This window comes from Pseudopodoces humilis, chromosome 27 (genome assembly GCF_049639895.1).
Source record: "Pseudopodoces humilis isolate 2021_Gansu_Grassland_sample_001 chromosome 27, ASM4963989v1, whole genome shotgun sequence".
Lineage (NCBI taxonomy): Eukaryota > Metazoa > Chordata > Aves > Passeriformes > Paridae > Pseudopodoces > Pseudopodoces humilis.
The window spans coordinates 1678763-1704776 of record NC_142226.1 but is presented as its reverse complement, the minus strand read 5'-3'; the positions used below and the strand labels follow the sequence as shown (position 1 = coordinate 1704776).

Genomic DNA, 26014 nt, shown 5'->3' with positions numbered 1-26014 from the left:
GACTTTGTCATACAATACCTGAAAATGTCCTTCTCAGGTCAAGGTTGAGATCTGAGGTTGGATCTGCTGACAGCCAAAAAGGTGCTGGGAGAACAGTGACCCCAGTGTGTATTTTAATTCAAGGAAAAATGTTTCAGAGAATTCCATTTATTCTTTTCCCTGACTTTTCTGTTGAGGATATGAACTCAGAGAGATGAGACCCCTCTGTGTGTGTCTGTGCAGTGCCTCACCTCCTGCCCTGGGCCTGGCACACCTGGCTGGTGTTAAATAAACCTTGGCCACACTCTGTTTATGTATTGTACATGGCAAATAGTGAGGCCAAAACCTGTTTTGCCTCTTGGCACCTCAGTGCTTTGCTGAGTGTTCCTGCCCTGCAGAGCTCTTCAGGTTTGCTGAACCTGACCCTCCCTGGGTGACTGCATTATTTTTCTAAGCACTGAGACCCTGTTCTGTGCCTGGCAGCGACATTCTTGCCCCCATGCAGGTCCCATCACAGCAATTCTGCCCATTTACCAAATGCCCAGACAGGCAACCTGTCCTGCACTTTATCACAGCAGCAAAACACGTATGACTGACAAGGTCACAAGCAGCAGGGATGGCTTGGGTTTATTTGTAGAACCTACAGGCACACCCTGACATCCCAGGGTGAGGTAATCTCAACAAATGTTCTTGCAGATCTCTCACTTTGTCCTTTCAGCTCTCTGGACCAAGCCTTTTCTTGAACACTTGGTTCATTAGCACAACCACGACTGAAGAAGGTCTCTGTGAGATAATTTTATGATGGCTCCTTGTTGCTGCTAGAAAGAAAGGGAACAATTGGTCTCCTTGGCCAATAAGAACAGAAGGTGTTACTTGACAGCAGATAAAATTGAAGACTTGAAAATACAAACACAACAGTCAGTGAATGAAGATTTGGGCACCAGAGAAATCCTGCAGACAGTCAAGCTCACAACATCAAAGAGGTAAAAATGGACCTGTGGAGATATGATAGGCTAAAGACACTAAAGGCAGATGATTGAATGGAAAACCCAACCAGCGTGCTTCCTGTGGCTAGCAGGTCTCTTTTCCCTACACCATTTTTTTTCTTGGATGACTCATTACAAAGTTTTTGTCCCAGCTTTCTCTGGTCTCTCCTAGAGGCACCTTACAGGCTGGAGGGCTCACAGACCTGTCGCAGCACTGCAAATCGTTAGAAACCCAAATCTCACGGTTCATGTACAAGGGCCAGGCAGCTCTCCTGGGAGCAGAGGTAATTAAATTTTGCTCATTCATGCAGGTAGAGAAGCAGCTCTTGATAATCCTGCCTCTTGTCCTTGCGTGTCTTCATAACACAGTCTGTGGCAGCTGGCTTGGCCTCTCCAGAGTGCACGAGCTGGAAATGCACTCCTGCAGAATGCTGGAGGAACTGAGGACACTCCATAGGCTTCAGATGGCCTGTGTGGTTTCTCTCCTCAGAAATAAAGGTATCATAGAATCACAGAATCACAGGATGGTTTGGGTTGGGAGGAACTTTAAAGGTCACCTTGTTCCAACCCTTCAGGGCAGGGACACTTCCCCCTAGACCAGGTTATCTCCTGGCAAAACCACCACCAGCACACTCCCCTCAGAAAAGGAAACTTCATTTGTTAAAAAAAAAACATGTCATTTTGTTTCTACAGCTTCTCCACTCATCAAAACTGCATGAGTCTTTCTACAGACACGAAGACCTGCAGCCTACACCCTCACCAGGCTGGCCAAAGTGTCAGCAGCACCTGTCACCCCTTCAGCTGGCTCTGGCAGATCTCCCTTTGCTGTGTGCAGGACATGCAGCTCCAATTGAAATGAGGAACCAGGACAGTGCAGGCTCAGCCCCCACCTTGGACAGTGTCATGAGTGGAGCTAAAGCCTCACCTCCCTGTGACTCCAGGTACGCAGGACACAATCCCACCAGTCACCAGCACAGTCAGTAATGAAAACAGAGAGCTCTGACGCCCAGTTCATTGTAGATAACAAAAGACTGTCCCCAAAAGACTTGACTCCACCTTACACAGGGGAAACTGAGGCACAGAACTGCAACATTACCTCTCAGGGCTGAGGACTGAGAGCTGGTCTCAGTTCAGTGCTCTGTCCAGGGCCAGCACTGGCTCCATCACACAGAATTGAGAGCTTTAATCCCCATCACACACATCTTCTGCACCTGCAGAACTTTTTCTTCCCACTCCCCCTCTTTGGTGACTTGCTGTCCCATTCTCATTCACAGTCATCCTGCCAAAACACTCCCTTCCTAACACGGATGAGCTCTGCAACACACCAGTGGGTTTACTCCTTGCCTGCTAGGAAAAAGGCAGCTCTTCTCCATGGAGAAAAAGAAGTAGAGAGAAAGAGGCCTGAAGGTGAAACCCCCCTGCCTGAAAGAATCAAGACCCGTGGAAGGATCACAGTTCTTCAGTCCCAGTGGGTTTGGGATGGCACATCAGAGACTGATGCAGAGGGGTGCTGCCAAATGCCCCTAAACATGCAGGGCACGTGTGGTGCTCCAGGACCTGCTCCTGGGAGCAGCTCTGAGATCCCCATGGGTGTCACCACAACCTGATCACAGCCCTTTGTTACTGCACAAACTCTTTCACTGGTCCATTCCACCATCTAGTGGACATCTCTGAGAGGACAGAGAGCAGCAAGGCGAGCAGGCAGGAGCTGACACAGGACACAAAAACCACAGGACAACTAAAACTGGAAACAATCTCCAAGATCATCAAGTTCCTGAATCCCACCCTGTTCTTCACATCATGAAGTGGCATAGTTACTCATTTTTTGAACACTTCCAGGAATGGCGTCTCCACCACTGCCCTGGGCATCCTGCGCCAATGCCTGACCACTCTTTCAGAAATGTTCCCTAAAATCCAACCTAAACTTCCTCTGGCACAACTTGAGGCCATTTCCCCTTGTTCTGTCACTCGTCCCCTCAGCTGCTCCTCATCAGATTTGTGCTCCAGAGCACAGTACATGTAGTAACAGCTCTTGTTCCTACATTATTTTGCATCTTATTCAAGATCTGTCCAGATCCTTTGGTTGCTCAGGGTAATCAATGTGCTTACTTTGCACTTAGACGAAAACTTGATCAAGTTGAGAGCACAAGAGTAGACTTGTAAAAGGGTTTGAACATTTTACACAAACCCAAATTGATTGTGCAAGTGGAGACCTCAAAGGAGCCATGCAGAAGGCTCACAGGGAGCATCCTGCTGTGTGGAAGTGGGACTGGACAGTGTTTGACACTTTCCAGTGACTCCACATCACCCCAGTGAAGTTTATATTAATCACAAGGTGAAACCCAGTGATCAGCACACAGTGGAAAACAAATGTAGAACAGCTTCCCCAGTGTGTTCCACGGCCTGGCTGGCACTGGATCCTGCCTTTGATCCACATGCTGATGGGAGTTCGTTAGGAGAACCTAAAAATGGAGATTTTTATAGTCACCTCTACTGAAGGAAGTCCAGCATCCTACATCAGATAGTATACACCTGCATTACTAAGAAAGAACTTCCACCCCAAACCACTGAAGAAACCATTCAGAAGACATTTGGATCACAGCAGGAACTATTTCATCACCACTTCAGCAGTCACAGAGTAAGAACTGAGAGTGAATCTGGAGCAGGGCAGATGACAATCATGCTCATGCTTTGATTTTTAGCTGTTTGCAGTATTCTGTACTTAAAAATCAGCCAAAATGCTTTTCATGGGCACTCAGAGGCAGAAATGCACAGGGCACTTTGGCAGCACATGAAATACTCTACCTGGAGGTGTTCAAGGCCAGGTTGGACAGCACTTGGAGCAACATGGGATAGTGGAAGGTGTCCCTGCCCATCAGATACCTGTGGTGATAAGCAACACTGGTAACAATAAAGACAAAGTGTTTTCTCTGCAGTGCTGCCCAGTGGTGGGATGGGCACAGCTGGGTATTGTAGCTGTATAATATTATATACATGTAACATCACAATAAGCCTTTTCCTGTACAAATAGGCTCCTACAAGGAAGTTCAAGTGAGTGTTTGAGGATTCCAGTCTATTCGTTCCTTGCATAATCCCAGTAACACATTAACATTCCCCAGAGCTATGCCAATCCTCCCAGCAAAGCTTTCCAGTGAATTTGTTTTGTTGTGAATCATAAACAGAGCAGATCCATTTCATCTCATTTCACATTTCTGAAAGGAAAATATTCAGTCTGTATTTTACTAAGAGCTGAGAACAAGGCACTGCGAGGGCAAAGCTTACTGAGAGCAAAATTAAGGGTGAAACACACATACCTTCACCCACTTCTGCAAAAAGCTGCTGTAATTTTGCATAACTTGAGATATTTGTGATCTGACTTTTCTGGGTCACTGTTATTCCACACCATTTAATGTTCACAATAGCTCCCACTGAGTGCAACCCCCGAGGCCTTTAATGTGGCACTGAGAAAAGGATTTGTGTGTCCTGAAGTTAATGTTCACATCGAGGTTACACACATCTCCACAAGAATGGACTTCCATTCAGCGACAAGACACGTGTCTTGTGCCCCATGGAATGGGAAATGGGAAAAGCTGGGATATCTAAGCACAGTCCTGGGAGAGCTCAGCCTTATCAGGATGTGCCACCGGACAGTGACAGTGACAGCCCGAGCACACACAGCCCTTGCCTGCTGTCACCCATCTCACTGTCACCATCACCATCACCACCATTCTGCAGAAAAAGTGCTGGAAATGTTGGTTTTGGTTTCTTTTTATTTTTCCACGTAGAAGCTACTCGTAGGAGAGCAGAAAACAAGAAGAGTCCTTTGTGGAGGAACAAATCAGCATGGCCAGGTTAATTCTGAAAGCAGATGCTTCCTCCGAGAGGTCAGCTCTGCTCCCAGGAGCAGGGACAGGAGGAGAGGGAACGGCCTCAGGCTGGGCCAGGGCAGGCTCAGGTTCGATATCGGGAAATCGGGTCAGTCTCTTCACCAGACAGCACTGACAGAACAAGAGGACACAGCCTTAAGCTGCGCCAAGGGAAATTTAGTTTGGACATTAGGAAAAAGTTCTTCACAGAAAGAGTGATAAAATACAGGAATGGTCTGCCTGGGGAGGTGGTGGAGTCACCATCCCTGGATGTGTTTAAAAAAAGATTGGATGTGGCACTCAGTGCCATGGTTTAGTTGAGGTGTTAGGGCTAGGTTGGACTCGATGAAGGTCTCTTCCAACCTGTTCATTCTGTGATTCTGTGATATTATTGTGTGCTTAGGACGTAGCTATGCAGTACCTCAGTTTTATGAATAAATGTATTGAGTAGTTTCCTGTTTTGTTCTAAGGTTTCAAATATTAGGGGATCAAACATGTCACTCAGTGAATACCTGGTATTTTCTGTTGTTTATTTGAAGTAACAGGATGTTTTTTTTTAAATAAATTTCTTCACTGAAATGTTGTCCAGCCCTGGCCTAGACTGCTCAGGGCAGTGGTGGAGTCCCCATCCTTGGAAGTGTTTAAGAAAGGTGTGGATGTGGCACTTGAGGACATGATGAGGAGGTGTTCGGTTATAGGTTGCACGAGATGGTTTTAAAAGTTTTTTTTTTCCCAACGTACTTCACTCCGGGGCTGTTCGAACGCTCCCGCCCTCCGTGAGGCACTGAGGGGGCCGGGGCGGGGCCGAGGGCGGGGCTATCCCGGCAGTGGCCCCGCCCCTCCCCGGGCCCCAGGCCCCGGCCCCGCCCGGCCCGCCCCGCGCATGCGCAGAGGCGCCGCTGGGCCTCATGCGGTTCCCAGCCCAGCCGGCCGGGAGCGGCGCCGCGCGCGCTCCGCACCTCCCGCCCGCTCCGCACCTCCCGCCCGCTCCCCCCCCGCGCGCGCTGTCCGCGCGCCCGGCGGCCCCAGGGGGGAGGGGCGGGGGGGACCATCCGGGCAGGGCGGGGGGGGGGGGGGGGGCGGCAGAGCGGGACCACGCGGAGCCCGCGGGGGCCGCACAGGCGGCGGTTCCGCGCGGGGGGGGGGGGAAAGTCTGGCGGGAGGAGCGGGCAGGGCGCCGGCCCCCAGCGACGGGAATGGGAACGTGGTGCGGGTCGCCGTCAGGAATGTCAGGTGCCGGTGTCTGTCGGGTCCAGGCGCGGGGCAGATGAAGTACATCCTGGTCACGGGCGGGGTGATCTCGGGCATCGGCAAGGGGATCATCGCCAGCAGCATCGGCACCATCCTCAAGTCCTGCGGGCTGCATGTCACCTCCATCAAGATCGACCCCTACATCAACATCGACGCGGGCACCTTCTCGCCGTACGAGCACGGTGAGTGCCCCTCGTGCTCGGTGCCGGGCTCTGCCGGGCCCGGCGCTCTCTTGCCTTGCCCTGAATCGTCTCCTTTGTGCCTGGTCCTGCCCAGTCACGCTGAGGCTGCCGCCACTGCGGGCTGGCTGGAGGGGCTTGCGGTGCTCCCAGCCTGTTTGGACGTTCTCTCCCAAATTTGCCCTAAACCAGGACAGCAGATGTGCCCTGGCCTGTTCTGGCTGCTGCCTCCAGCGCTTCAGTCCGCAGCGCCCTGGTCCTCTCGGTTATAGAACCTTTAGTTCTGTTCGCTCCTAAACTCGCTGCGGCAGTCGGGGAAGGAGTTTCCTTGTATTGGATTCTTCCACGTGCCCTGACGTGTGCGCTTGTCCCTGCTTGTGTGCCTGCAGGGGAGGTGTTTGTGCTGGATGATGGAGGGGAAGTGGACCTGGACCTCGGGAACTACGAGCGCTTCCTCGATATCCGACTCACCAAAGACAACAACCTGACCACTGGGAAGATCTACCAGTATGTCATTAACAAGGAGAGGAAGGGAGATTATCTTGGCAAAACTGTCCAAGGTGATGCAAAACTTCTTTCCTGGTGCCTAGAAATGCACTCTGTATTTCAGTCCTGACTGGATGCTTTTGCCTTTCATCTTCACTTGAGGCTCTGCACCATCCTTCTTGTGTTGGGACTCTGCTGGACTTGGGTCCTGCTGTCTGATGTAGCCAGTGATAAATGTGAACAGGCCAAGACACTTTGGGGTTGTTTGTTAGCTGGTTAAAATGGTTAATGCTTTTGTTAACTCAGTAGAAAACCCAAAGGATTTGTGAGTGTCTGATCAGTCCCTTCCCTTTTTAACCACTCTCCACAGCTGGTTGACATGAGGACTTTTTTACAGAGGGTTAAAAACAGAGTAACTTTCTCTGCTTAGAGCAAAGAACAGTTTGTGCTTGAATCTGTCAGCTTAAAGGAAATGTTGCTTACATGTGTTTAAATTAAGGCAGGGTTCTGTTTCCTGCCAAAGCACTTGAAAATCACAGCCAAGAATAATCACTTCAAAAATGCATAGTTCTTTAAATACACAAATTCCTGCTCAAGCCCTATGGGAAGCGCTGGCTAGTGATTGTCAGTAATTTGTTCTGAGCTAAGAGGGAGAAACGTTTGTGGGGGCTTTAACCCTTGCCTGGGTTTCTTTTCCAGTTGTTCCCCACATCACAGATGCCATACAGGAATGGGTAATGAGGCAGGCACGGATTCCTGTGGATGAAGACGGCATTGAACCCCAAGTTTGTGTGATTGAGGTTTGTAACTTTTAAGAAGTAGGTAGTTTTGTTTCTTGTGTGCAGTAAACTGATCTATCTGCATATTTTGCATAATTCTTTACAGAAATGTTTAACTTTGCATGGTATTGAATGGGTTAAAAATTCCCCTTGTTAACTTCACTTTCTCTAATCTTTTGAATTGGAACCTGCCTCATGAGAGCAGCCCCACAGGACTCCAGGGAACGGCTGGAGCTGTGTCAGGGGGAGATTCAGGCTGGAGATCAGGGGAAGGTTCTTCCCCCAGAGGGTGCAGGGACTCAGTGGATCCCTTCCAGCTCAGGCTATTCTATGAATTAACCTACAGAATTAATTTTTTCTTCCCTGGTGGGTGGAAAACCCTCTGGAAACAGTTGTTTTTCCTCCTCAAAGTGACAGTTCAAGCACAGACACGTGACAGGGAATGGCACAAGTTAGTGGTGGCAGTTTTCAGTGTGTTCATGGAATGTTCTGCGGCCAGAAGGAGACAGAGGAGGGCGAAGGCTCTGACGCTGCTGAGCTGGCTGCTGGGATATGCTAACACAGGAGAGGGAGTTTGTCACTGAGCCCAGGTCATGGTGACTTGGACTCTGCCAGCAGCTTGGGTGCCAATTTCTGTGCCAGGGTCACAAGCCCAGATCTGAAGTACCAAGGAGGCACTTTCTGACAGGGCCTGGGGGGCTCCAGGAATTGTCTTGTATCTGTTTCTGCATGTGTCCACTCTATAGTTCCTAAAACTTAAGAGTAATTTTGCTTCTCGGTGCCACCTAATGTTCATAAATCATAATTTTCACATCTAAGTCTTTTCTCTGAAGAGAAAATAGAGGTCAAGCTGATGTTTCTGGAGAGGTGCTGCTCATAGAGGAAGCTGTTTTTGTGGGGAAATGATGAAGGTAAAATAGTACCTGGAGCAGATTGGAGGCTGTGAAAGCAGTCCATATAGCTGGTAAATCGTGGTGCTTTGAGTGGAATACAATCACAGAATATCCTGAGGTGAAAGGAACCCCAAGGATTATTGAGTCCAATCGTTGATGCTGCCCAGACCCCCCAGCACCCCCAGCCTGGGCATCCCTGGAGCGCTGTCCAAAGGCTCCTGCAGCTCTGGCAGCCTCGGGGCCGTGCCCATTCCCTGGGGAGCCTGGGCAGTGCCAGCACCTCTGGGGGAAGAACCTTTCCCTAAATGCAGCCTGAGCCTGGCCTGGCCCAGCTCCAGCCGTTCCCTGGGTGCTGTCCCTGTCCCAGAGCAGAGATCGGAGCTGCCCCTCGGGAGGAGCTGTGTTGGTGTTGATGCTCCTTCAGGCAATCAAAGGGATGTGCTGGGGAGGTGTTTGTGTGTTGTTATGTGTATTTTCATGTCTTCAGTGTACACCTTCCCCAGGTGCTGTTTTGGCAGTGACTTTAATTCTCACTGTCTGTGTGTTCCCAGCTCGGGGGCACCGTGGGTGACATCGAGAGCATGCCTTTCATCGAGGCCTTCCGCCAGTTCCAGTTCAAAGCCAAAAGAGAGAATTTCTGTAACATTCACGTCAGTCTGGTTCCCCAGGTAAGGACCCGAAGCATATAGGTGGTCATATGCTTCCTCTGTCCAAAATTTCCTAAATAGGAGGAAATTTTATTGCTGAAATCATGTATCTCTGTTACTTCTGTATTTCTGTGTATTTATAAACTTCTGCCAGCAATGCAGAGATTATATGCTTATGTATTTAAAAAGTCTTACAGGAACTGAACAACAACTTTTCAGAGGGTTGTAAATGTGTAATAAAAGCTTGGGAGTTGCAGAAATGCAGCACAAACTGGATTTGACAGAGCAAATTGATAATTATCGAGTGCAGATCAATTTTTGTTCTTTTCTCCCTTTTTCTCTTATCCAGGCCAGGTGACTCACAGAGAAAAATTAGAAATACAAAACATTAGGTGTTTGGAGGGAGCAGTGGATAAACCTGAGGCTCTCTGTCACTCTCGTTCCTGCAGTGGGCACATTGGAACCTGGGTTCCTGCTGTTGCTTTTAGTCCTGGGGTTTACATGAGGTTCACATGAATTATCCAAGATTTGATTCAAAATTTTTAGGAGATGGCTGAGAGTCCTGATTAAGCTGCTGAATCTTTGCTGCTTATCACAATCTGATACACCAACTGCTCTTCTCTGCCCAGCCAAGCTCGACAGGGGAGCAGAAGACCAAACCCACCCAGAACAGTGTTCGTGAACTCAGAGGTCTTGGGCTCTCCCCAGATCTGGTAAGGTTTGTGTTGCATGGCTTTGATTATAAAAATCTGGCATGTTGCAACAGCAGTCGTGTCTAAGTAATGCTTAAGTTGAGAGCTCTTGTATAGTGGTGATAAATAAGGAAAGAGAAATGGAGTTGTGGGTTTTTTTCTCAAATCACAGAGACGGCTCTTTTAGAGGTTTGTTTTATGAATGCCTGAGTATTTCTGTTCTGCGTCACAACCCTGATGTTGCTGCTCTGTTAGATTGTTTGCAGGTGCTCCACTCCACTGGATACCTCAGTAAAAGAAAAGATTTCCATGTTCTGTCATGTTGAACCAGAACAGGTAAGGATTGCTGTCTGTGCTTCCTTGCAGTAAATACTGGAGCTGTTTGTCAGATGCTGAGTTTGTCTGAGTGCAGCAATTGTAGCTCTGTGTTTTGGTAGCTGCATAATTCATTTGCTGCTTTGTCTTACCTCCCTCCCTGACACATGGACCTGTTGCTAAACCATTTCTTTTTGCATCAGCACCCAGGTTTTCTTGTAAGGTAAGAGAATTCTATGGAATCCAAGGTGGTTTCTGAATCAGTTTTAACCTTAATTATACTTCCACATCCCTTCTGTGAAATAGAAGGATGATATTTTCCAGTGTTTAGAGGTGAAAGGATTGCCCAAAGTTAGTTTTAAACGGTATATGACTGTTCTTCATACACTGCTCTTTTCACAATATTATTCTTCTGCCTAAGAATTCTTGAGGAGAGTTTTCACACTGAGGTTGGAATGGTGCTTTGGAGAAGCATTGCTTCACCTGAAGGTTATGATATGCACAAATTCCATGTTTGCACGATTCTTTCTATACTGAGACTCATAAAACATGCTAAGGTGGACCTTGGAAAATAGTCAGAAGTATGTAGGCTGAGTGTTAGCACTTTCCAATCCAGCTGGAGCTCGAAAAATGTTGTCTTTTTGTGAAAGACTTGAGTATAACTTCACAATCCTAGTTTCTGTCAAGTAATTTTTATTAATCTGCTCTACAGCAAGACCAAACTTCAGTCCTGCAATTTCAGGCACTGCACTGCTGTGCTTATCTGCAATAATGGCAATAATGTTAGTATGTCATCAGTAAAATATCTACCTTTTGTTGGCCAGGAATTCAAAATAATTGGGTTTCCAGGAAGTTTAATGCAGTTCTATGTAGTTGTTGCTCTGACTGCTGTTGCACTTGGATTGAGAAGTAAACAGCACTGAGGGTAAAAGAGGAGTGTGTGCAGCCAAGGAGGTTTGACTGGTGTAATGTTGAACTCTGCTTTCATTTGAGTCAGTAGAAATGAGGATTTTTAAAGGTTTTTACCTGTATGTTTTGGTTCATTAAAGTGCAGATTCGTTATTGATGGACAGGTGACAGTTGTCCTGAGCCATCTTTTCCCATTTCAGTGAGTAGTTTCTCCTCATTGACCTTAGAATTCTTTGCTCATAATTGTGTAATCCCCAATTTGATGAGGGGCACCCTGTAAAGTGTGTTGCTGTATTGGGAAATCACAGATTTCCCTGGGTTTCAGTCAGACTGGGAGCCCTGGTGAGGAGGGGGAAGCTGTGCCTGTGGCAGTTTGACTGTAGCTTCACTTGGGATTCTGTATCACAGGAGTCTCTCTGGAGTGTTCTTTGAACTTTGCTGTGTGCTGCTCACATAATGTGCTGGGCAGCTGACTCCTGCTGCTAGGTTATTGTGTTATAGCCCTTCCCAAGGGGCTCCAGGGAGCAGCAATGCCTTGGGAGTGCTAAAGATGGCTTTTCCAAGCATAAGGAAACCAGTTTTAAGCTATTGATATGTTATCTTATTCAACATGCCTGGAAGTTTAGGTAGTCATATGGTTTTCTGCTGGAGACAGGAACGCTCTGAATATCTGAGTAAAAATGACTGTACTGTGTGCACTGTGTTTTAATGACACCCTTATTTTGTGAACAGGTCATTTGTGTTCATGATGTCTCCTCTATCTACCGGGTTCCTCTGTTGTTAGAGGAGCAGGGAGTTGTGGACTACTTCAGGCACAGGCTAGACCTTCCCATCGAGAGGCAGCCCAGGAGGATGCTCATGAAGTGGAAGGAGATGGCTGACAGGTGAGCTGCACTGCAGCACACTGCAGGGTTGCTTTCTGTTATTGGTTGTGTGAGATGATGAGTGTTATTTCCTGTTCCTCAAGTGTCTCACATGCTCATGTTGTTTTTTTCCTTTTGCTCAGAGCCCCATCCAAACTTTGAACGTTTCCAAGGAAACGTTGGATTTCCAAGGTGGGGAATCCACAGCTCATCTCCTCAACCTGTGCCAGTGCCTCACCACTCTCATCGTACAAAATTTCATCCTTATATCTCCCCTCTTTTAGATTAAAGCCATCACCACTTGTCCTGGCACAACAGACCCTACTAAAAAGTGTCCCCATGTTTCTTATAAATCCTCTTATTGGAAAGCTGCCATAAAGTCTCTCTGGAGCTTTTTCTTCTTCTGGCTTAACCACCCCAATTCCCTCAGCCTTTTCCCATAAAAAATCCTGTGAGATTAACTTAGTGAGATCCTTATCTTATGTTGGAAGTGTACTGTCTGAGTCAAACCAGCCTGAATTAATTAAAAGCTGGACAGTTCTGCCCTCCCTTTTTACTGAAAAACCTCTCAGTAACATTACAAAGTGTTCAAATCCTTTTGTAGCTATATGGATGTGTCAGGAGTGCCAATAAATAATATTTTTGAGTGTGCTTTCAGGCAAGTAAGAGAAATGTTTGGTGCCTGTTCTGAGATTTCTTGGACATTGGTTTTTTTTTCTTTTGAGAAATAGACTCGATGTGCCTGGGGAAACAGTGAATAGAGCCTTTTCAGAAAGGGCTTGAATGTCAACCAAAGCCCTAAATATGTTTGTTCTTATAAGAAATTAATTTTCAGGATCTGGGCTAAAAATCTAGATGTAGAATCTAAAGATCTAGATGTTTTCCTTTATTTCTGTGCCTGACATAAGCCAGCCCTGTCAATAACATTTCCTCTTGATGGGGAAAGCCCTTGGTCACCAGCTGGGCTTGAAGGTATTTAGCAGTTCGGAGAGAAACTTCAAGCAAACTCTTGGCATGAGGTGTGAATCCTGTGCTGCCAGGTGCTGGGGATGGAAAGTGTAGGCAGCACAGCCTTAGGACTCCAGAAATGCTTTCTGTGTTTGTAGCTGCTGATGTGAGCTCAGCAGCAGCGTGGGAAGATGCTGTGCAGTACAAACATATGCCAAACTGTGCTTTGATCCTCTCCTAGGAGTTCACTGCAGCCTTTGAATCTAATACAGCTTCCTGAAAAGGCACTTTGGATCTGCTCAGAATGGCTTTGCATCATCAGGAGAGACGAGTTAATTTATATGTGGCTTTCTGCAACTGTTTTCCTCAGTCATTGTTTTGGTTTTGATCTCGCTTTGATGTTTCTAAATCATAATTATTATAAAAGGTCACTCTTCCAAAGACGTCAGCTCTGTTGGACAGACAGGAGAAGTACAGCTGTTCTTGAAAAGCTGAACATGGAACTGAAGAATGGAGAATGGAAGTGATTCCCATCCCTCTCCTGCTGCTGCTGGAATAACCTGTGCATTTCTGGTGTTCTCTAGGTATGACCGTCTACTTGAAACATGTTCCATTGCACTCGTGGGCAAATACACCAAATTTTCTGACTCCTACGCATCTGTCATCAAAGCTCTGGAGCACTCTGCCCTGGCCATCAACCACAAACTTGACATTAAGGTAGGGATGGGTCTGTACCTGGGGAAAAAACTCCCCCAGTCCCACTTCCACCTACAGCTACCCGTCCTAATTCAGATTTTCACAAAGCCATAGACAGAAAGGGAGAAGTGATTCAGTCAGTGAACATCCAAATTGTCCTTGCTTTAAAAGAGCTGTTTTGATTATAACAGCATTAAAACTGCTGTTACCAGGCCTAAAACAGCTGCAGAACAAACCAGCCTCTCCTGAGAGCTGTCTGGAGTGGATGGAAACTCCTCAGTGCTCAGCATTGTGCTGCTCTGGTTTTATGATGCTCCTGCCTCAGGCTTTATTAAGGTTTTCTTGTTTATTTGGCTGCACATCTTGGTCATAGCTGGATGCTCTGAAGAGGTGAAATACGTACCTGTTGCCAGAAATTTTATTTTCGTTTCAGTAGACTTATAAATGTCCAGCAGTTTCATGATGTCAGTGAGCCATGGAGATGGGTGTTTTTAACAGTACTGATCTAGGTGGGGGTTTCCTTTCAACTTCCAAAATCATTAGAGGTGAAAATAAGCAAAACAAGTAAGACTGGTGAAGTGCAAACCCTGCACAAGCATCTGTGGTATTCCCTGGTCCAGCTGTGTCAGAGTGGCTCAGAGGTGCAGTGAGCACAGAGATCTCGTGCTAAAGAACTGAGTAGCTGTAGTTAAAGAGCTGATTGGTAGCTTTGCAACTTCTAAAAAAAAAAACAGAAGAAAAGAAGGATACAATGGTTCTTTTAAAGGGTTAGCAGCCTGCCAGAATGTCCAGAAGTTCAGAGGTACTGGAATACTGGAGATGAGAAAATGGAAAAAAAAGGAGGTTTTTTTTTTCCACTGTCATAACACCCTTTAATTACAGCAGCCTGTGTTACACCATATCCTATTTCTTCCTCAGTGCCTCTTAAGGAAGCTGTTTATTTGATGAGAGAGGTGTTTATTTTTGCTCTCTGGGTGTGGTGCTTTGTGTCTGCACAGCCCCATGTTCCCACCTTGCTGTGCTGCATGAACACCTCACATTTAACATTACTCTGGGGCTTGGTGTCTCAGAGCTGCAGAGAGGGGAGGACAGAAACCATGGGTTCTGTTTGTGCACCAAGAGTAGGGTGGTGAGGAAAACAGTTTTGTTGGCTAACAGATGGGAAATCAGCCCAGAAATAAACTTTATTCATTAGGAAACAAATCCAGGAGGAATGATGCTATCTTAATTTAATGAGAATTCAGGAGGTCCTGTACACTCTAGTGGCAATATCTCATAATATTTTTTTTTTTTTGGGATTTCTTCTCAGTACATTGACTCTGCTGACTTGGAGCCAGACACTCTGCAGGAGGAGCCTGTGCGCTACCACGAGGCGTGGCAGAAGCTCTGTGGTGCTGAGTAAGCTCTGCTGTGTGTCCCTTTCCTTGGAGAATGTCTGATAAACCAGCTTTGGAATTCAGGGCCTCACTGGAGGCTGTTCTCAGCACGCTCTGACAAGGCCCCGAACACCTCTGGGGCATTTAGGATAAGATGTTAAATGGAGAATTATTGAGTAAGTGAGGAAGGTGGTGAAAGGCAGCAGTGGGGGAAGTGATTGTGCTGGTGAGGATATGCACACCTGCATGATCAGCTGGAAACAGAGAAAATCAGGAGAAAGGAATGTGAAGGCTGTTAAAGCCAGAGTAAGAATGAGAGCTGTAAATGGGGTAACAAGTTCTTAAGAAACAAAGTGTGAGAGGGGGAGAAGCATTAGTGTGCAGAGGAGTGCCAGGATTTAGCACAAAGCCAAGAGCAGGTGGGGCCTGTTACCCCTCAGGGCAGCAGGGTTGGAGTGAGATCAGAAGAAAGAACCTCCTGCAGAGTTTGGTGTTAGGACAGCCTGACACTGCAGTGTGGTGTTCAGCTTCCTCAGCGTGGGCCTGGCTGGGGGATGTGTTTGCAAACCTCTGTTTGGTGCTGGGTGTGTGAGTCCCACAGCGTGAACCATTTCAGTATGATACCCTGCAGTATATTGGGGATCTCTTTGGGAAGGTAAAACCGGCATTTATAAAATATTTCCCTGAAAATTCTGCTTTATGTGACAGCTCAAGTGAAGTCACGTGGGAAGTGCTGCAGCCAGGCCTTGCCACGTGGCTCCTTCAGAGCCCTTTTCAGGGGAGAGGTCCTGCAAGCCCGAGATTTTATGGGAGGGAGGTGATCTGTGGGTGTGTGGTTTGGGGCAGCCACTCTGAATGGAATCTTTTCATCCTCATGCAGTGGAGTTCTGGTTCCTGGTGGATTTGGTGTCCGAGGGACAGAAGGCAAAATTCAAGCTATTTCCTGGGCAAGGAAGCAGAAAAAACCCTTCTTAGGTGAGAAACATGTTTCATCCATAAGAAGAATTAAGACAAAGGAAAGGAGGTTGAACCTGCAGCAGGAGCTGCCCTGATTTTCACTGATGTCTGGGGTGAGCAGTTTTGCAGGCAGTTGTCTGAGGAGGGCACAGATCTGTGCTCAGCTGAGCTGGGATTGCAGCCTCATCCCTGGTGAGCTCTGGAGTTGTCAGAGTTGGCTGGGATGTGCTGACAAGGAGTCTAATGAGGGGATAGCAGTCTGGGGATGTTTCAGATCAGGCTGTGCTGAGAATAAGTAACTGCATTTCAGTCAGGTGTCTGTGGTGAGAAACTGAACCGGTGTGTGAGCAGAGGGGATGGGAAAGGGAGGGAAGTAAAGCTTGTCAGGACCACAGACCCTAAATTCCAGTCAAAAATCTGCCTCATCCAGGTTTTCCTCTGACTCAGGACACTCTGTGAAGGTGTGTGTGCTTTGCAACATGGGCTCAGAGGTCCTTGTCCTGCCCTGATCCATGTCCTGCCTTCCTTTCCACAGGAGTCTGTTTGGGAATGCAGTTGGCGGTGGTGGAGTTTGCTCGCAGTGTCCTTGGTTGGCAAGGTAATGGCACAAAACCCTTCCTGCTTTTGGTCATTTCTTGGGTTCCTTGAATAGTGCCTGTGGTTTTTTTAGATACCTGTGATTTAAAATTTTTCATAGGTGGGTTTAATTTTTTTACCTAGACCTGTAAAAATCCCTGTCTCTTTTGCTAATTCCAAGTAAAAAGAGAAATTTCTTTATCCTGTTTAAATAAAACTCAGTGGAATAAGTCATGCTTATAATGACAGAAAGCTTCCTACTGCTCAACATGAGGTTCTTAGCTCCTGGATGAAACACGTTGGTGGCCTGTGTGTGCTGGGCATTCCAAATTCGTGCTGCAGCTGGTGGGAATGAAGCCCAAAAAGCAGTTCAGCCAGCCAGCAGCTCCCTTCAGAGAGTGCTAAATTGAGTTCTCACCCTGACTCTTGCTTCTCTCCAGTAGTGAGGGTGGCGAAAAAGGACTTTCTGAGACACTCTGCTCCTTTCCCCCCTCCCTGCCTTTATTTCTGTATTTGAAGCTGTTGAATGTGTGTTTTTCCTGGGTTATCCTAAGGCTGCAGCCTTCAAAACTGATACCAAACAGTGCTGCCAGCCCTGTTCCTGCTGCCTGGGGTGTTGTGTGCCTGAGGGGGGCTCAGCACAGCTGGGGATGAGGAGCAGCCCTGGGGAAGGTCCTGTAGGTGATGCCACGGTGTGAGGGTGTTTCTGATTGCTGAACCTTACATTGCAGATGCGAACTCAACAGAGTTTGACCCCAAAACTTCTCATCCAGTGGTGAGTTTATGGTGATTTGCTTGTGATATCCTTACTAGACTCTGCACATCCCTGGGCATGACTGCCAGGAGAAGCTGTGGCTGGATCCCTCAGGGTGTCCAAGGCCAGGTTGGACAAGGAGCAGCCTTGTGACACTGGAAGGTGTCTCTGCCATGGCAGGGGTGGGATGGGATGAGCTTTAAAGTCCCTTCCAACTTGATCTGTTGTGTGATAGCTACAGACAGACCTGAATTGCTGGGAACATTTGTGGAAGGCTCTGTGTTTCTGGTCCAGGGTCCACCATAATGATTGGCTTCTGCAATAATTTAAAATGCTTTTTTAATTCTGCTATAATTTAAAATGCTACTCAAAGTGAGGAAGTTACCAAAAAACCAGCTATGGTGTTATTTATCAAAGAGTAAGCAATTCTGATTCGGGGGTTTTGTTTCCATCAGTTTGCTTGTTTGTTTAACATGCAGTTCAGTAAACAGCACAGTACTGGTGTGTGCAGTCTGTGTAAACTCTGACTGAGGCCATTTCCTATGTGGAAGTTCCCTGAATATCCACAAACCTCCCATGTGTACTGTGCAGCCTGTACTGAACAGCTCAGCCAGCTCACCTAGTTCTGTTGGTCTGTGTTGCCAAGACAGTGTTCCTTGGGCTGCTTTCCTTGGATTTTTGCATGAATACTGGTGGGATTTTTTTCCTTTAATGTGTCAGAGTCTGCCTATTATTCCTCCCTGATTCTCCCTCTGAATTCTTTCCACAGGTCATAGACATGCCAGAACATAATCCTGGGCAAATGGGTGGGACAATGAGGCTTGGCAAGAGAAGGACACTGTTCCAAACCAAGAATTCAATCATGAGTAAGGCCCTTCTTCCCTCTTTTGGAAATGTTTCCTGGGAATGGCTTGCATGTATGGTGGGATGTGGAAGCATCCTTGAATGGGTGTTCACAGAGTGTTCTGGTGGGGAATGGGGATCAGGGAGTTTGATCCCCTCCAGAAGTGGCAGATTCTGAAGGATGCAGATCAAGTGAATGTGTTAAAAGCTGTGATCACTGCTCTAAGGAACATCTTGCTTCTGCTGCAGGGAAGCTGTATGGAGATCATGATTTCTTGGAAGAGAGACACAGACACAGATTTGAGGTAAAAATGCTCATGTAGGTGTTGAGCTTTCCTGTGTAATCCAGAGACAAGAGATCATGGTTTGTCTTGCTTCTGGTTTTCTAGGTCAATCCAGAACTGAAAAAGTATTTTGAAGAGCAAGGTCTGAAGTTTGTGGGGCAGGATGAGGAGGGAGAGAGGATGGAAGTGGTTGAGCTGGAAGGTGAGTCCTTAAGCGGTTGGTTTGTGGGTGTGGGAAGGACAAGGGAAGGTAGAGGGTAATGGAGCAGGTTTTCATGTGGGAGCCATTCAGACTGTCTCAGAATGTTTCCATTCATAAAATAATGGTAAAAATAAAATCCCATGTCCCTCTGCATTTATGAACAAAAGGCACGGACATTATACTTCCCCATCATCAGCATAATCAGGATTTCACCTGCAGCTCAGCTTGAGAGACTTGATGTGAATGTTTTGTTTGTTCCTCTCAGATCATCCTTTCTTCGTTGGTGTCCAGTATCACCCCGAGTTCCTCTCCAGGCCCATCAAGCCATCACCCCCATACTTTGGGCTCCTCCTGGCATCTTCAGGGAGACTCACCCACTACCTGCAGAAGGGCTGCAGGCTCTCCCCCAGGTGGGTTGAAGACGGAGCTCAGTCAGAGCTGTCACAGGACAGCCTGGAGCATCCTCTTGCACAGAGTTCCTGGGGATAACTTGGTATTGCACCACCCCTTCTTTCCCCTCTTCTTTTGAAAGCTCTGGTGTGTTGAGGCTGATTGTGGGGCCACAGGCCTGCAGAGTGGCCCTGGCTTCAGGGAGAGATCTGCAGCCTTGGCTGTCAGACAGGGTCTTCGGGGAAACTGAGGCTGGGCCTGCTCTTTCACATGACTGGAGACCTCATGGGCTTTTCCCTACATTGCTCACACAAGTCCCACTTACAGGCTGGTCCATAAGAAATTTGTTCTTGTTCTGGTTTAAAGAACAGGCCCTGGTGGTTGCAGCCTCATTTTTTTTTCCTGATGACTTCAGCTTTCTTTGTTTCACTTTGCAAAGCAAGTGGTGTTTTGGGTGGATTTAATGGTGCAGTCACTTGGTGCTGCTTTTCCCCAGTGCCTGCAATTCTGTTTGGCACTCAGGACTGAACAACAATTAACAATCAATTGGTCCTGACCTGTTCTCCTCCCCCCAGAGAACAACAAGGGGTTGCTGAGTGCTGACAGGCACTAAAAAACCAGAGCAAATGCAGAGGAGGATGAGCAGTGCCTGTATCAAACCCAGGGAAATGCAAAGCCAAAAGGGAAGTGTTGGCTTTGGGGGTTGAGCTGCAGTGCAGCTGCACCTTGGGATTCCTGAGCAGTGCTCAGGTGTGGTCCAGAAGAGTTTCTTGTGTGTGAGGGACTCTCATTTCAATTCCTCCAAGGGTTGAGGGATATTTCAGTTCTCTGCTTTTGCACATTTGAGTTTGAAATGGCTCCTCGCAGCAGAGGAGACAAACTTTTCCCTGGGCTGCAGCATCCCACGTTAATTATCAGTCCTTAAAGCACTTGTGCTCCCGAACCCCAAATCTTTTATCCTGCAGGGACACCTACAGTGACCGCAGTGGCAGCAGCTCTCCTGACCTGGAGATAACAGAGCTGAAGTTCCCTTCAGCAAATCATGACTGATTCCTGGTAATGTTTAATGATCTCAACCTCTTCCTTTTGGAAAAAAAACCCCTCTTGTCCAGTCTTTGCTCCTGGCATCTGATTTCTGCATTATTTGGTAGAAAGCTGGCACACCATGAGGTGATGTGGGTGGTGTGTGACAGCTGGGGTTGGCTGTCCCCTTAGCAAAGTGACACACAATAAAATACAAATACACACAGGGGAATTCAGGGTTGGATTCAGATAAAAGCACCAGTGGAGCACACACTCCTGAAAATGGGGGCAGAGCTGAACAAGGGCTTCCTGGGTTTAGGAAATTCAATATTTTGCAGTCCCTCACCATTGTAAAATAACATCTTGGAAGTATCCATTGTGTCCATATCCTGGGACAGCAGTTCCTGTCAGACCCAGGGCTCAGCCTCTGGTCTGTGAGGGCTGTAGGTGTTACAGGGATGTGAAAACTGGATGTACACATCCTGAAACCTGGCACTCAGACTGCACCAGCAAAACAGGCACACTTGAAATTTGCATTCTCCCTCTGTGCATCATGGATGTGACACCTGCCCCATCTCTGGTGTGTGTGGGGGCTCTGCAGGAGTTGAGCAGCACCTGCACACAGCTCTGGGCTCCACTGCTGAGTGCCAGGCCCTGCTGTCAGACTCTGCCTCCAGTGCTGTGCAGTTGCAGCCTGTGGCTCTTCCCTGTCAGTAATTCCTGCTCCTTTTCTCTCTCCCTCTCCAGGTGTGTCCTTGCTGCAGAGAGGAGTCTCCATTAGGTTTTCCAGGTGTTCTTACAGCAGTAGCTTCAACACCCTCAGCTTTGGGCTTTCCTAACTTACGGGTTTATAATTTTCATTCTGAGATCCTATCTCTTATTTCCTCAGCTCTTCTGTCCTTCCTTTATTTTCTATATAGATCTTGGTTATCTGTGGAGGAGAGCTCCCAGAGGCCCCTAAGACTTCTTTCAGTTGCACCAGCTTGGAGGGCAAAGCAAACTGGGGTGTGGGATTTGCTGTGTTGAGGGGAATCCCATGGCACACATCCTTCCCAGTGCAGGGAGTGCTCGGGCACTTGGACACTGACAGTGGAGTTGCTTTCTCCAGTCTTCTTGCTCCCTCCTCAGTCTTTACTTGCTGATGAAATTATGGATGGCACAAGATTTGGGGGCTGGCTTAGTGTCTGAGCTGGGCAGCTTCATGCAGCCTTGGTTTGGGTTTTTTATTTTTTTTCAGGGAAAAGGGATGATATTTGGTTTATTTTTTTTTTTCAGTAGCATTTGCAAACCTTTGGCACCGGTGCTCTTGGTGCATTCATTGCCATTATGAATTTGTAACCAGGAAGATCTTCCTGGAACAGTGTTACTCTGGAACTCTGTGTCACTGCAGGGATGTGATGGGATCAGGTTGGGGGAGCAGGAGAAGGAGGCTGCCAGGGAAACCCTGACCCGAGGGGTCCTGTGAGCCCTCCCTGTGCCAGCGCTCCTGGAGCTGGGAAACTCCAACCCCTTGCATCAAGGGGGAGGTGAGAACAGAGAGAACCACTGAACCACTTCCACTGCTGCCTTGAGCTGTGTCCCTGGCCTGGGGCACAGCAGCTCCTGGTGCTTTTTCATGGATTTGAAGTGGAGCCTTTTGTTGCCTTTTTGTCCACGTTGGGTTTGCGTGTCCTGTGCTCCTGCGGCTCCCAGGGGCTGTTCCTGCTCACCCTCCCCTCGGTGTTGCCTGCCTTGGGTGGTGGGCAGTGCTGAGGGGGCTGAGCTGCTGCCATGGAACAGCCTGTGTGGCCTTTGGTGACTGAGGAAAGGAAGGAGGTCAGTCAGTCAGTCTGTCTGTCAGTCTGTCTCTGTTTGATTCCGCACACTCAGACTTCAGCAGCTCCCTGGAGTATGGGGAGAGAGCACGGTCAGACCTGGCTGAGCCGTGGAACCAAACCCTGTCCTGTCCCTCCTCATTGATCTCCCCAGCCCCTCCTTGCTTTAGTCCTCAGTTTTAAATATTCCCTGTAAAGCTGCTGTGAGCCTGGAGAGCTTCGAGCATTCCTCGTGTGACAATTCCAGCTGTTGTGCAGGAATTACGGAGTGGCAGTGCTCTGCTACTGCCCAGTCTTGCCCTGGCCTGGCTGCTCCTGGGGCACGATGAGATCCTGTGTTTTTTAATTCTGAAATGTTTGTTTTGGGCAAAACTCTGCAACTGACTCTGTCATTAAATGCTCATTTGTAACAAATTGTGTAAGGAGTCCTGAGCTTGTTCTGTTCCTGCCTGCTTGGAGGGAAGGAAGGAAAGGACTGGAGCACAAAACTGCCCAATCCTGAATCCATCATCTCTAAGCAAGCAAAAACTTGTGAGCTGTATTCACAGAGGGTTTAGACACAGCTCCAAAGTTACAGAGCTTCCTTCCAGCAGTGGGGAAACCTGGGGAAGCTGGGCTGAGCCTGCAGGCTTTGCAGGGCAGAAAATGGTTCCAGGGGCTTTGAGCTGCCCCAGAGGGGTTTGTCCCACCCCCCTTCCCCACAGCTGGGAGCGTTTCTTGCCTGGTGCAGGATGTGCAGGACCAGGCCCATGGTCAGAGCTGTATCCCTGGGGTGATGTGGGGCTGTCACTGCCACCACTGCTCTCCCCAGAGCAGCCTCAGCCCTGGCTCTGGGTTCAGAACAGCTCCTGGGACAAGTCCTGGGAGCTCCTGAGTGCCTGTGAGGAGAGGGAAGTGCCCTTTGACCCTCCAGCACTGGGGCTGGGCTGTCCCCTGCTCCCTGCTGGGCCCTGGCTGCTCCCAGCTTCCAGCTCGTCTTGGGAGAGGGGGGCAGAACTGGGACCAGGGCCAGGACTCGGCACCCCCAGGTGCCCAGCCCAGGCAGGACTGGGCTGTTCCTGCTGTCCAACCCCAGGGTTTGCTGGTCCCACAGCAGCCCTGGGCCTGCTGGGGCTGGGGTGCTGCTCCCCAGTGGGATGGGGAGCTCTGCTTGGTGCCCACCTTGAGCTGCTGTGCCCGGGGGTCACTCCAGGACTCAGTCCCAGGGGAGCGCCCACTGTCCATCCCTGTGCTCCCCCCCAGCCAGGGCTCAGCCCCAGCTCAGTGCACAAACAGCAGAGAGGAACTTGGTATCCTTTTATTTATAAACAAATCAACGTAAAATAAGTGCAGAGGAAAGCACTGGCTGACCCTGCTGGGGCCTGGCTGCAGCGGGGCCGGCTCAGGCCGGGGGCTCCGGGGCTGTGCCGTGAGTGAGGGGCTCTGTGAGCAGCCAGAGACCCCAGCCCCGGGCTGTGCCGTGAGTGAGGGGCTCTGTGAGCAGCCAGAGCCCCCAGCCCCGGGCTGTGCCGTGAGTGAGGGGCTCTGTGAGCAGCCAGAGCCCCCAGCCCCGGGCTGTGCCGTGAGTGAGGGGCTCTGTGAGCAGCCAGAGACCCCAGCCCCAGGCCAGCAGCGCTATAGGACAAAAAGCCATTTGCTTTTTTATTACTTTGGGGTTTGGGGTATTTTTATTTTTTTTTTTTGCAACTTTGCCCCTTAGGGGTAAACCTGACTCAGTGCAAGAGCCTGGAGGGTTGGTCACCACATCCTGCTGCTGGCCAGGCCCTCGAGGCTGCAGGGGAGGGGGTGAGCTGCGGCTCCGGATGCAGAGGGCGAGCTGAGGACAGGAGAAGGAAGTGCTTGGAGTGGAGATTCTGTCCCAGCCCTTTGGTCACTGCAGAGGAAGTGTGTGTGTGTGTGTGTGTGTGTGTGTGTGTGTGTGTGTGTGTGTGTGTGGGCACACACTGGGGACAGCCCTGTCCTGTCCCAGCTCAGGCCAGGCTGGTGCTGGTGATGCTCCGGGGTCTGGGCAGCCCCGAGCTGCAGCTGCTGTCCAGGGCACAGCTGCTGGCTCTGCTCCCAACATTCCTCGTGCAGCTGCAGAAACGTGTCTGGGACCATGGGAACCGCTCAAGTGCCATCAAAAATAAATACATTAAACTGCCTGAGACCAACAGGTGCCTCGGGAAGGGCAAACACCAGACCCAAAACCTCGCACACGCTGAGCAGGGACAGACCAAAACTCTAGAGGAGCAGGAGGGCCCCTGGGAAGACAAACCTTAGCAGCTCTGGCTAAAAATCACCAAGAGTTGCAAGTTCAACACAGGTAGAAAAATCATCTCATTGTTTCAAACAGACAACTCCTTAGTAAAAAAAAAAAACAACTTCCAAAAAAAACCAAACCACCAAAATTAAAAAAAAAAAAAATAGGTGGGAAGGATTAGCCGAGTCTTGCAGCATCCAGGCAGTGTCCAACACCAGCCCAGGGCCATGCCAGGCCAGCCCCGCTCCTCAGCTCTCCCAGCTCGCTCCACGCTCCCACACGGCCTCCCCAGCCTGGAATAAACATGAAACCTTCCACGGCCGGCCCGGTGTGCCCGGCTGGGGCCGGGGCAGGAGCTGGGGGCAGGCAGAGCCGGGCGCATGGGCTCCCCCAGTGTGGAAGACGGGGCTGGGTGCTCCGAGCTCGCCGCGGTGGCACAGGGCTGAGGGCAGACTGGGGGCACCGAGCCCCTCGAGGCTGGGCAGGCTCAGTGCCCAGGGGCTGCCCCAGCAGGCACGGCTGGAGCAGGAGGAGCAGAAGCAAACAACCCGTCCCCACGGGCACCGCCTGCAGCGCTGCTCCAGCCGGGGGAGCAGCGCCGTGAGCCCAGGGAGGAGCGCTGGCAAGAGACGCTCCAACACCCACAGCTGGAGTCTGGGGCAAAGCCCAGCTGTGCCCGGCTCCTCCTGAGCGCTGCCGGGGCCTGGCCGGGCCCCGGGGGCACGGGAGTGTCCGTCGGCGGCAGAAGGGGTGTGTGCATGCGAACCTGTCGGCAGGTGAGCGCGGGTGGGGACAGCCGGGAGCGGAGCTTCCAGGATCCATCCGGCCAGCAGTCCTCTCAGAACTTGCCTTGCTTTAGCTTGTCGATGTGGTAAGTGAGCTTCAGGGCTGGCCCCAGCTTCAGCCCCATGTACTTCATCATCATGTCACTCCGCAGCAAGAGCAGGGCTTTCCCATCGATCTCCTGCAAGGATGAAGGGCACTGCTTGTGATGGCACCAAAATGCAACAGCAGGGCTGGGTGTGAGAGCCCTGCTCAGCAGCATCCCAGTATGGACACCCCAGTATGGACATTCCAGTATGGACATCCCAGTATGGACATCCCAGTAGGGACATCCCAGTATGGATATCCCAGTATGGACATTCCAGTAGGGACATTCCAGTATGGACATCCCAGTAGGGACATCCCAGTATGGACATCCCAGTATGGACATCCCAGTAGGGACATCCCAGTATGGACATCCCAGTATGGAAAACCCAGTATGGACATCCAGTAGGGACATCCCAGTATGGACATCCCAGTATGGACGTCCCAGTATGGACGTCCCAGTATGGACATCCCAGTATGGATATCCCAGTAGGGACATCCCAGTATGGACATTCCAGTAGGGATATCCCAGTACGGACATCCCAGTATGGATATCCCAGTAGGGACATCCCAGTACGGACATCCCAGTATGGATATCCCAGTAGGGACATCCCAGTATGGACATCCCAGTAGGGACATCCCAGTATGGACATTCCAGTATGGACATCCCAGTATGGATATCCCAGTAGGGACATCCCAGTATGGACATCCCAGTATGGAAAACCCAGTATGGACATTCCAGTAGGGACATTCCAGTATGGATAACCCAGTATGGACATTCCAGTATGGACATCCCAATATGGACATCCCAGTAGGGACATCCCAGTATGGACATCCCAGTATGGACATCCCAGTATGGATATCCCAGTATGGACATTCCAGTATGGACATTCCAGTAGGGACATTCCAGTATGGACATCCCAGTATGGACATCCCAGTATGGACATCCCAGTATGGACACCCCAGTACGGACATCCCAGTATGGACATTCCAGTATGGACATTCCAGTAGGGACATTCCAGTATGGACATCCCAGTATGGACACCCCAGTACGGACATCCCAGTATGGACATTCCAGTATGGACATTCCAGTAGGGACATTCCAGTATGGACATCCCAGTATGGACACCCCAGTACGGACATCCCAGTATGGATATCCCAGTATGGACATTCCAGTATGGACATTCCAGTATGGAC

The 26014-nt window shown here is 49.3% G+C and overlaps 2 protein-coding genes across 8 annotated transcripts in view; one reads left to right on the top strand and one right to left on the bottom strand.

The window, feature by feature from the left end:
• The first annotated feature begins 5739 nt into the window (after window positions 1-5739).
• On the top strand, window positions 5740-22122 carry CTPS1 (CTP synthase 1). The gene is made up of 19 exons (XM_088067496.1): window positions 5740-5861; window positions 6089-6264; window positions 6651-6821; window positions 7447-7547; window positions 8971-9087; window positions 9696-9779; window positions 10014-10094; window positions 11715-11866; window positions 13378-13510; window positions 14799-14887; window positions 15746-15840; window positions 16358-16420; window positions 17130-17173; window positions 17922-18018; window positions 18245-18300; window positions 18385-18481; window positions 18747-18891; window positions 19837-19927; window positions 20642-22122. Exons 1-18 carry the CDS (start codon window positions 5740-5742, stop codon window positions 19919-19921), a joined length of 1908 nt encoding a protein of 635 aa, XP_087923622.1. The 3' UTR covers window positions 19922-19927; window positions 20642-22122.
• Window positions 22123-22990: 868 nt separating this feature from the next.
• Window positions 22991-26014, bottom strand: part of SCMH1 (Scm polycomb group protein homolog 1) — a 64714-nt gene continuing 61690 nt past the window's right edge. For all 7 annotated transcript variants that reach the window (XM_014258675.2, XM_014258676.2, XM_088067393.1 and 4 more), the window contains one exon: window positions 22991-24914. In XM_014258675.2, the coding sequence (XP_014114150.1) occupies window positions 24789-24914 (126 nt within the window). In that variant the 3' untranslated portion in view covers window positions 22991-24788. The remainder of the gene's footprint in view (window positions 24915-26014) is intronic.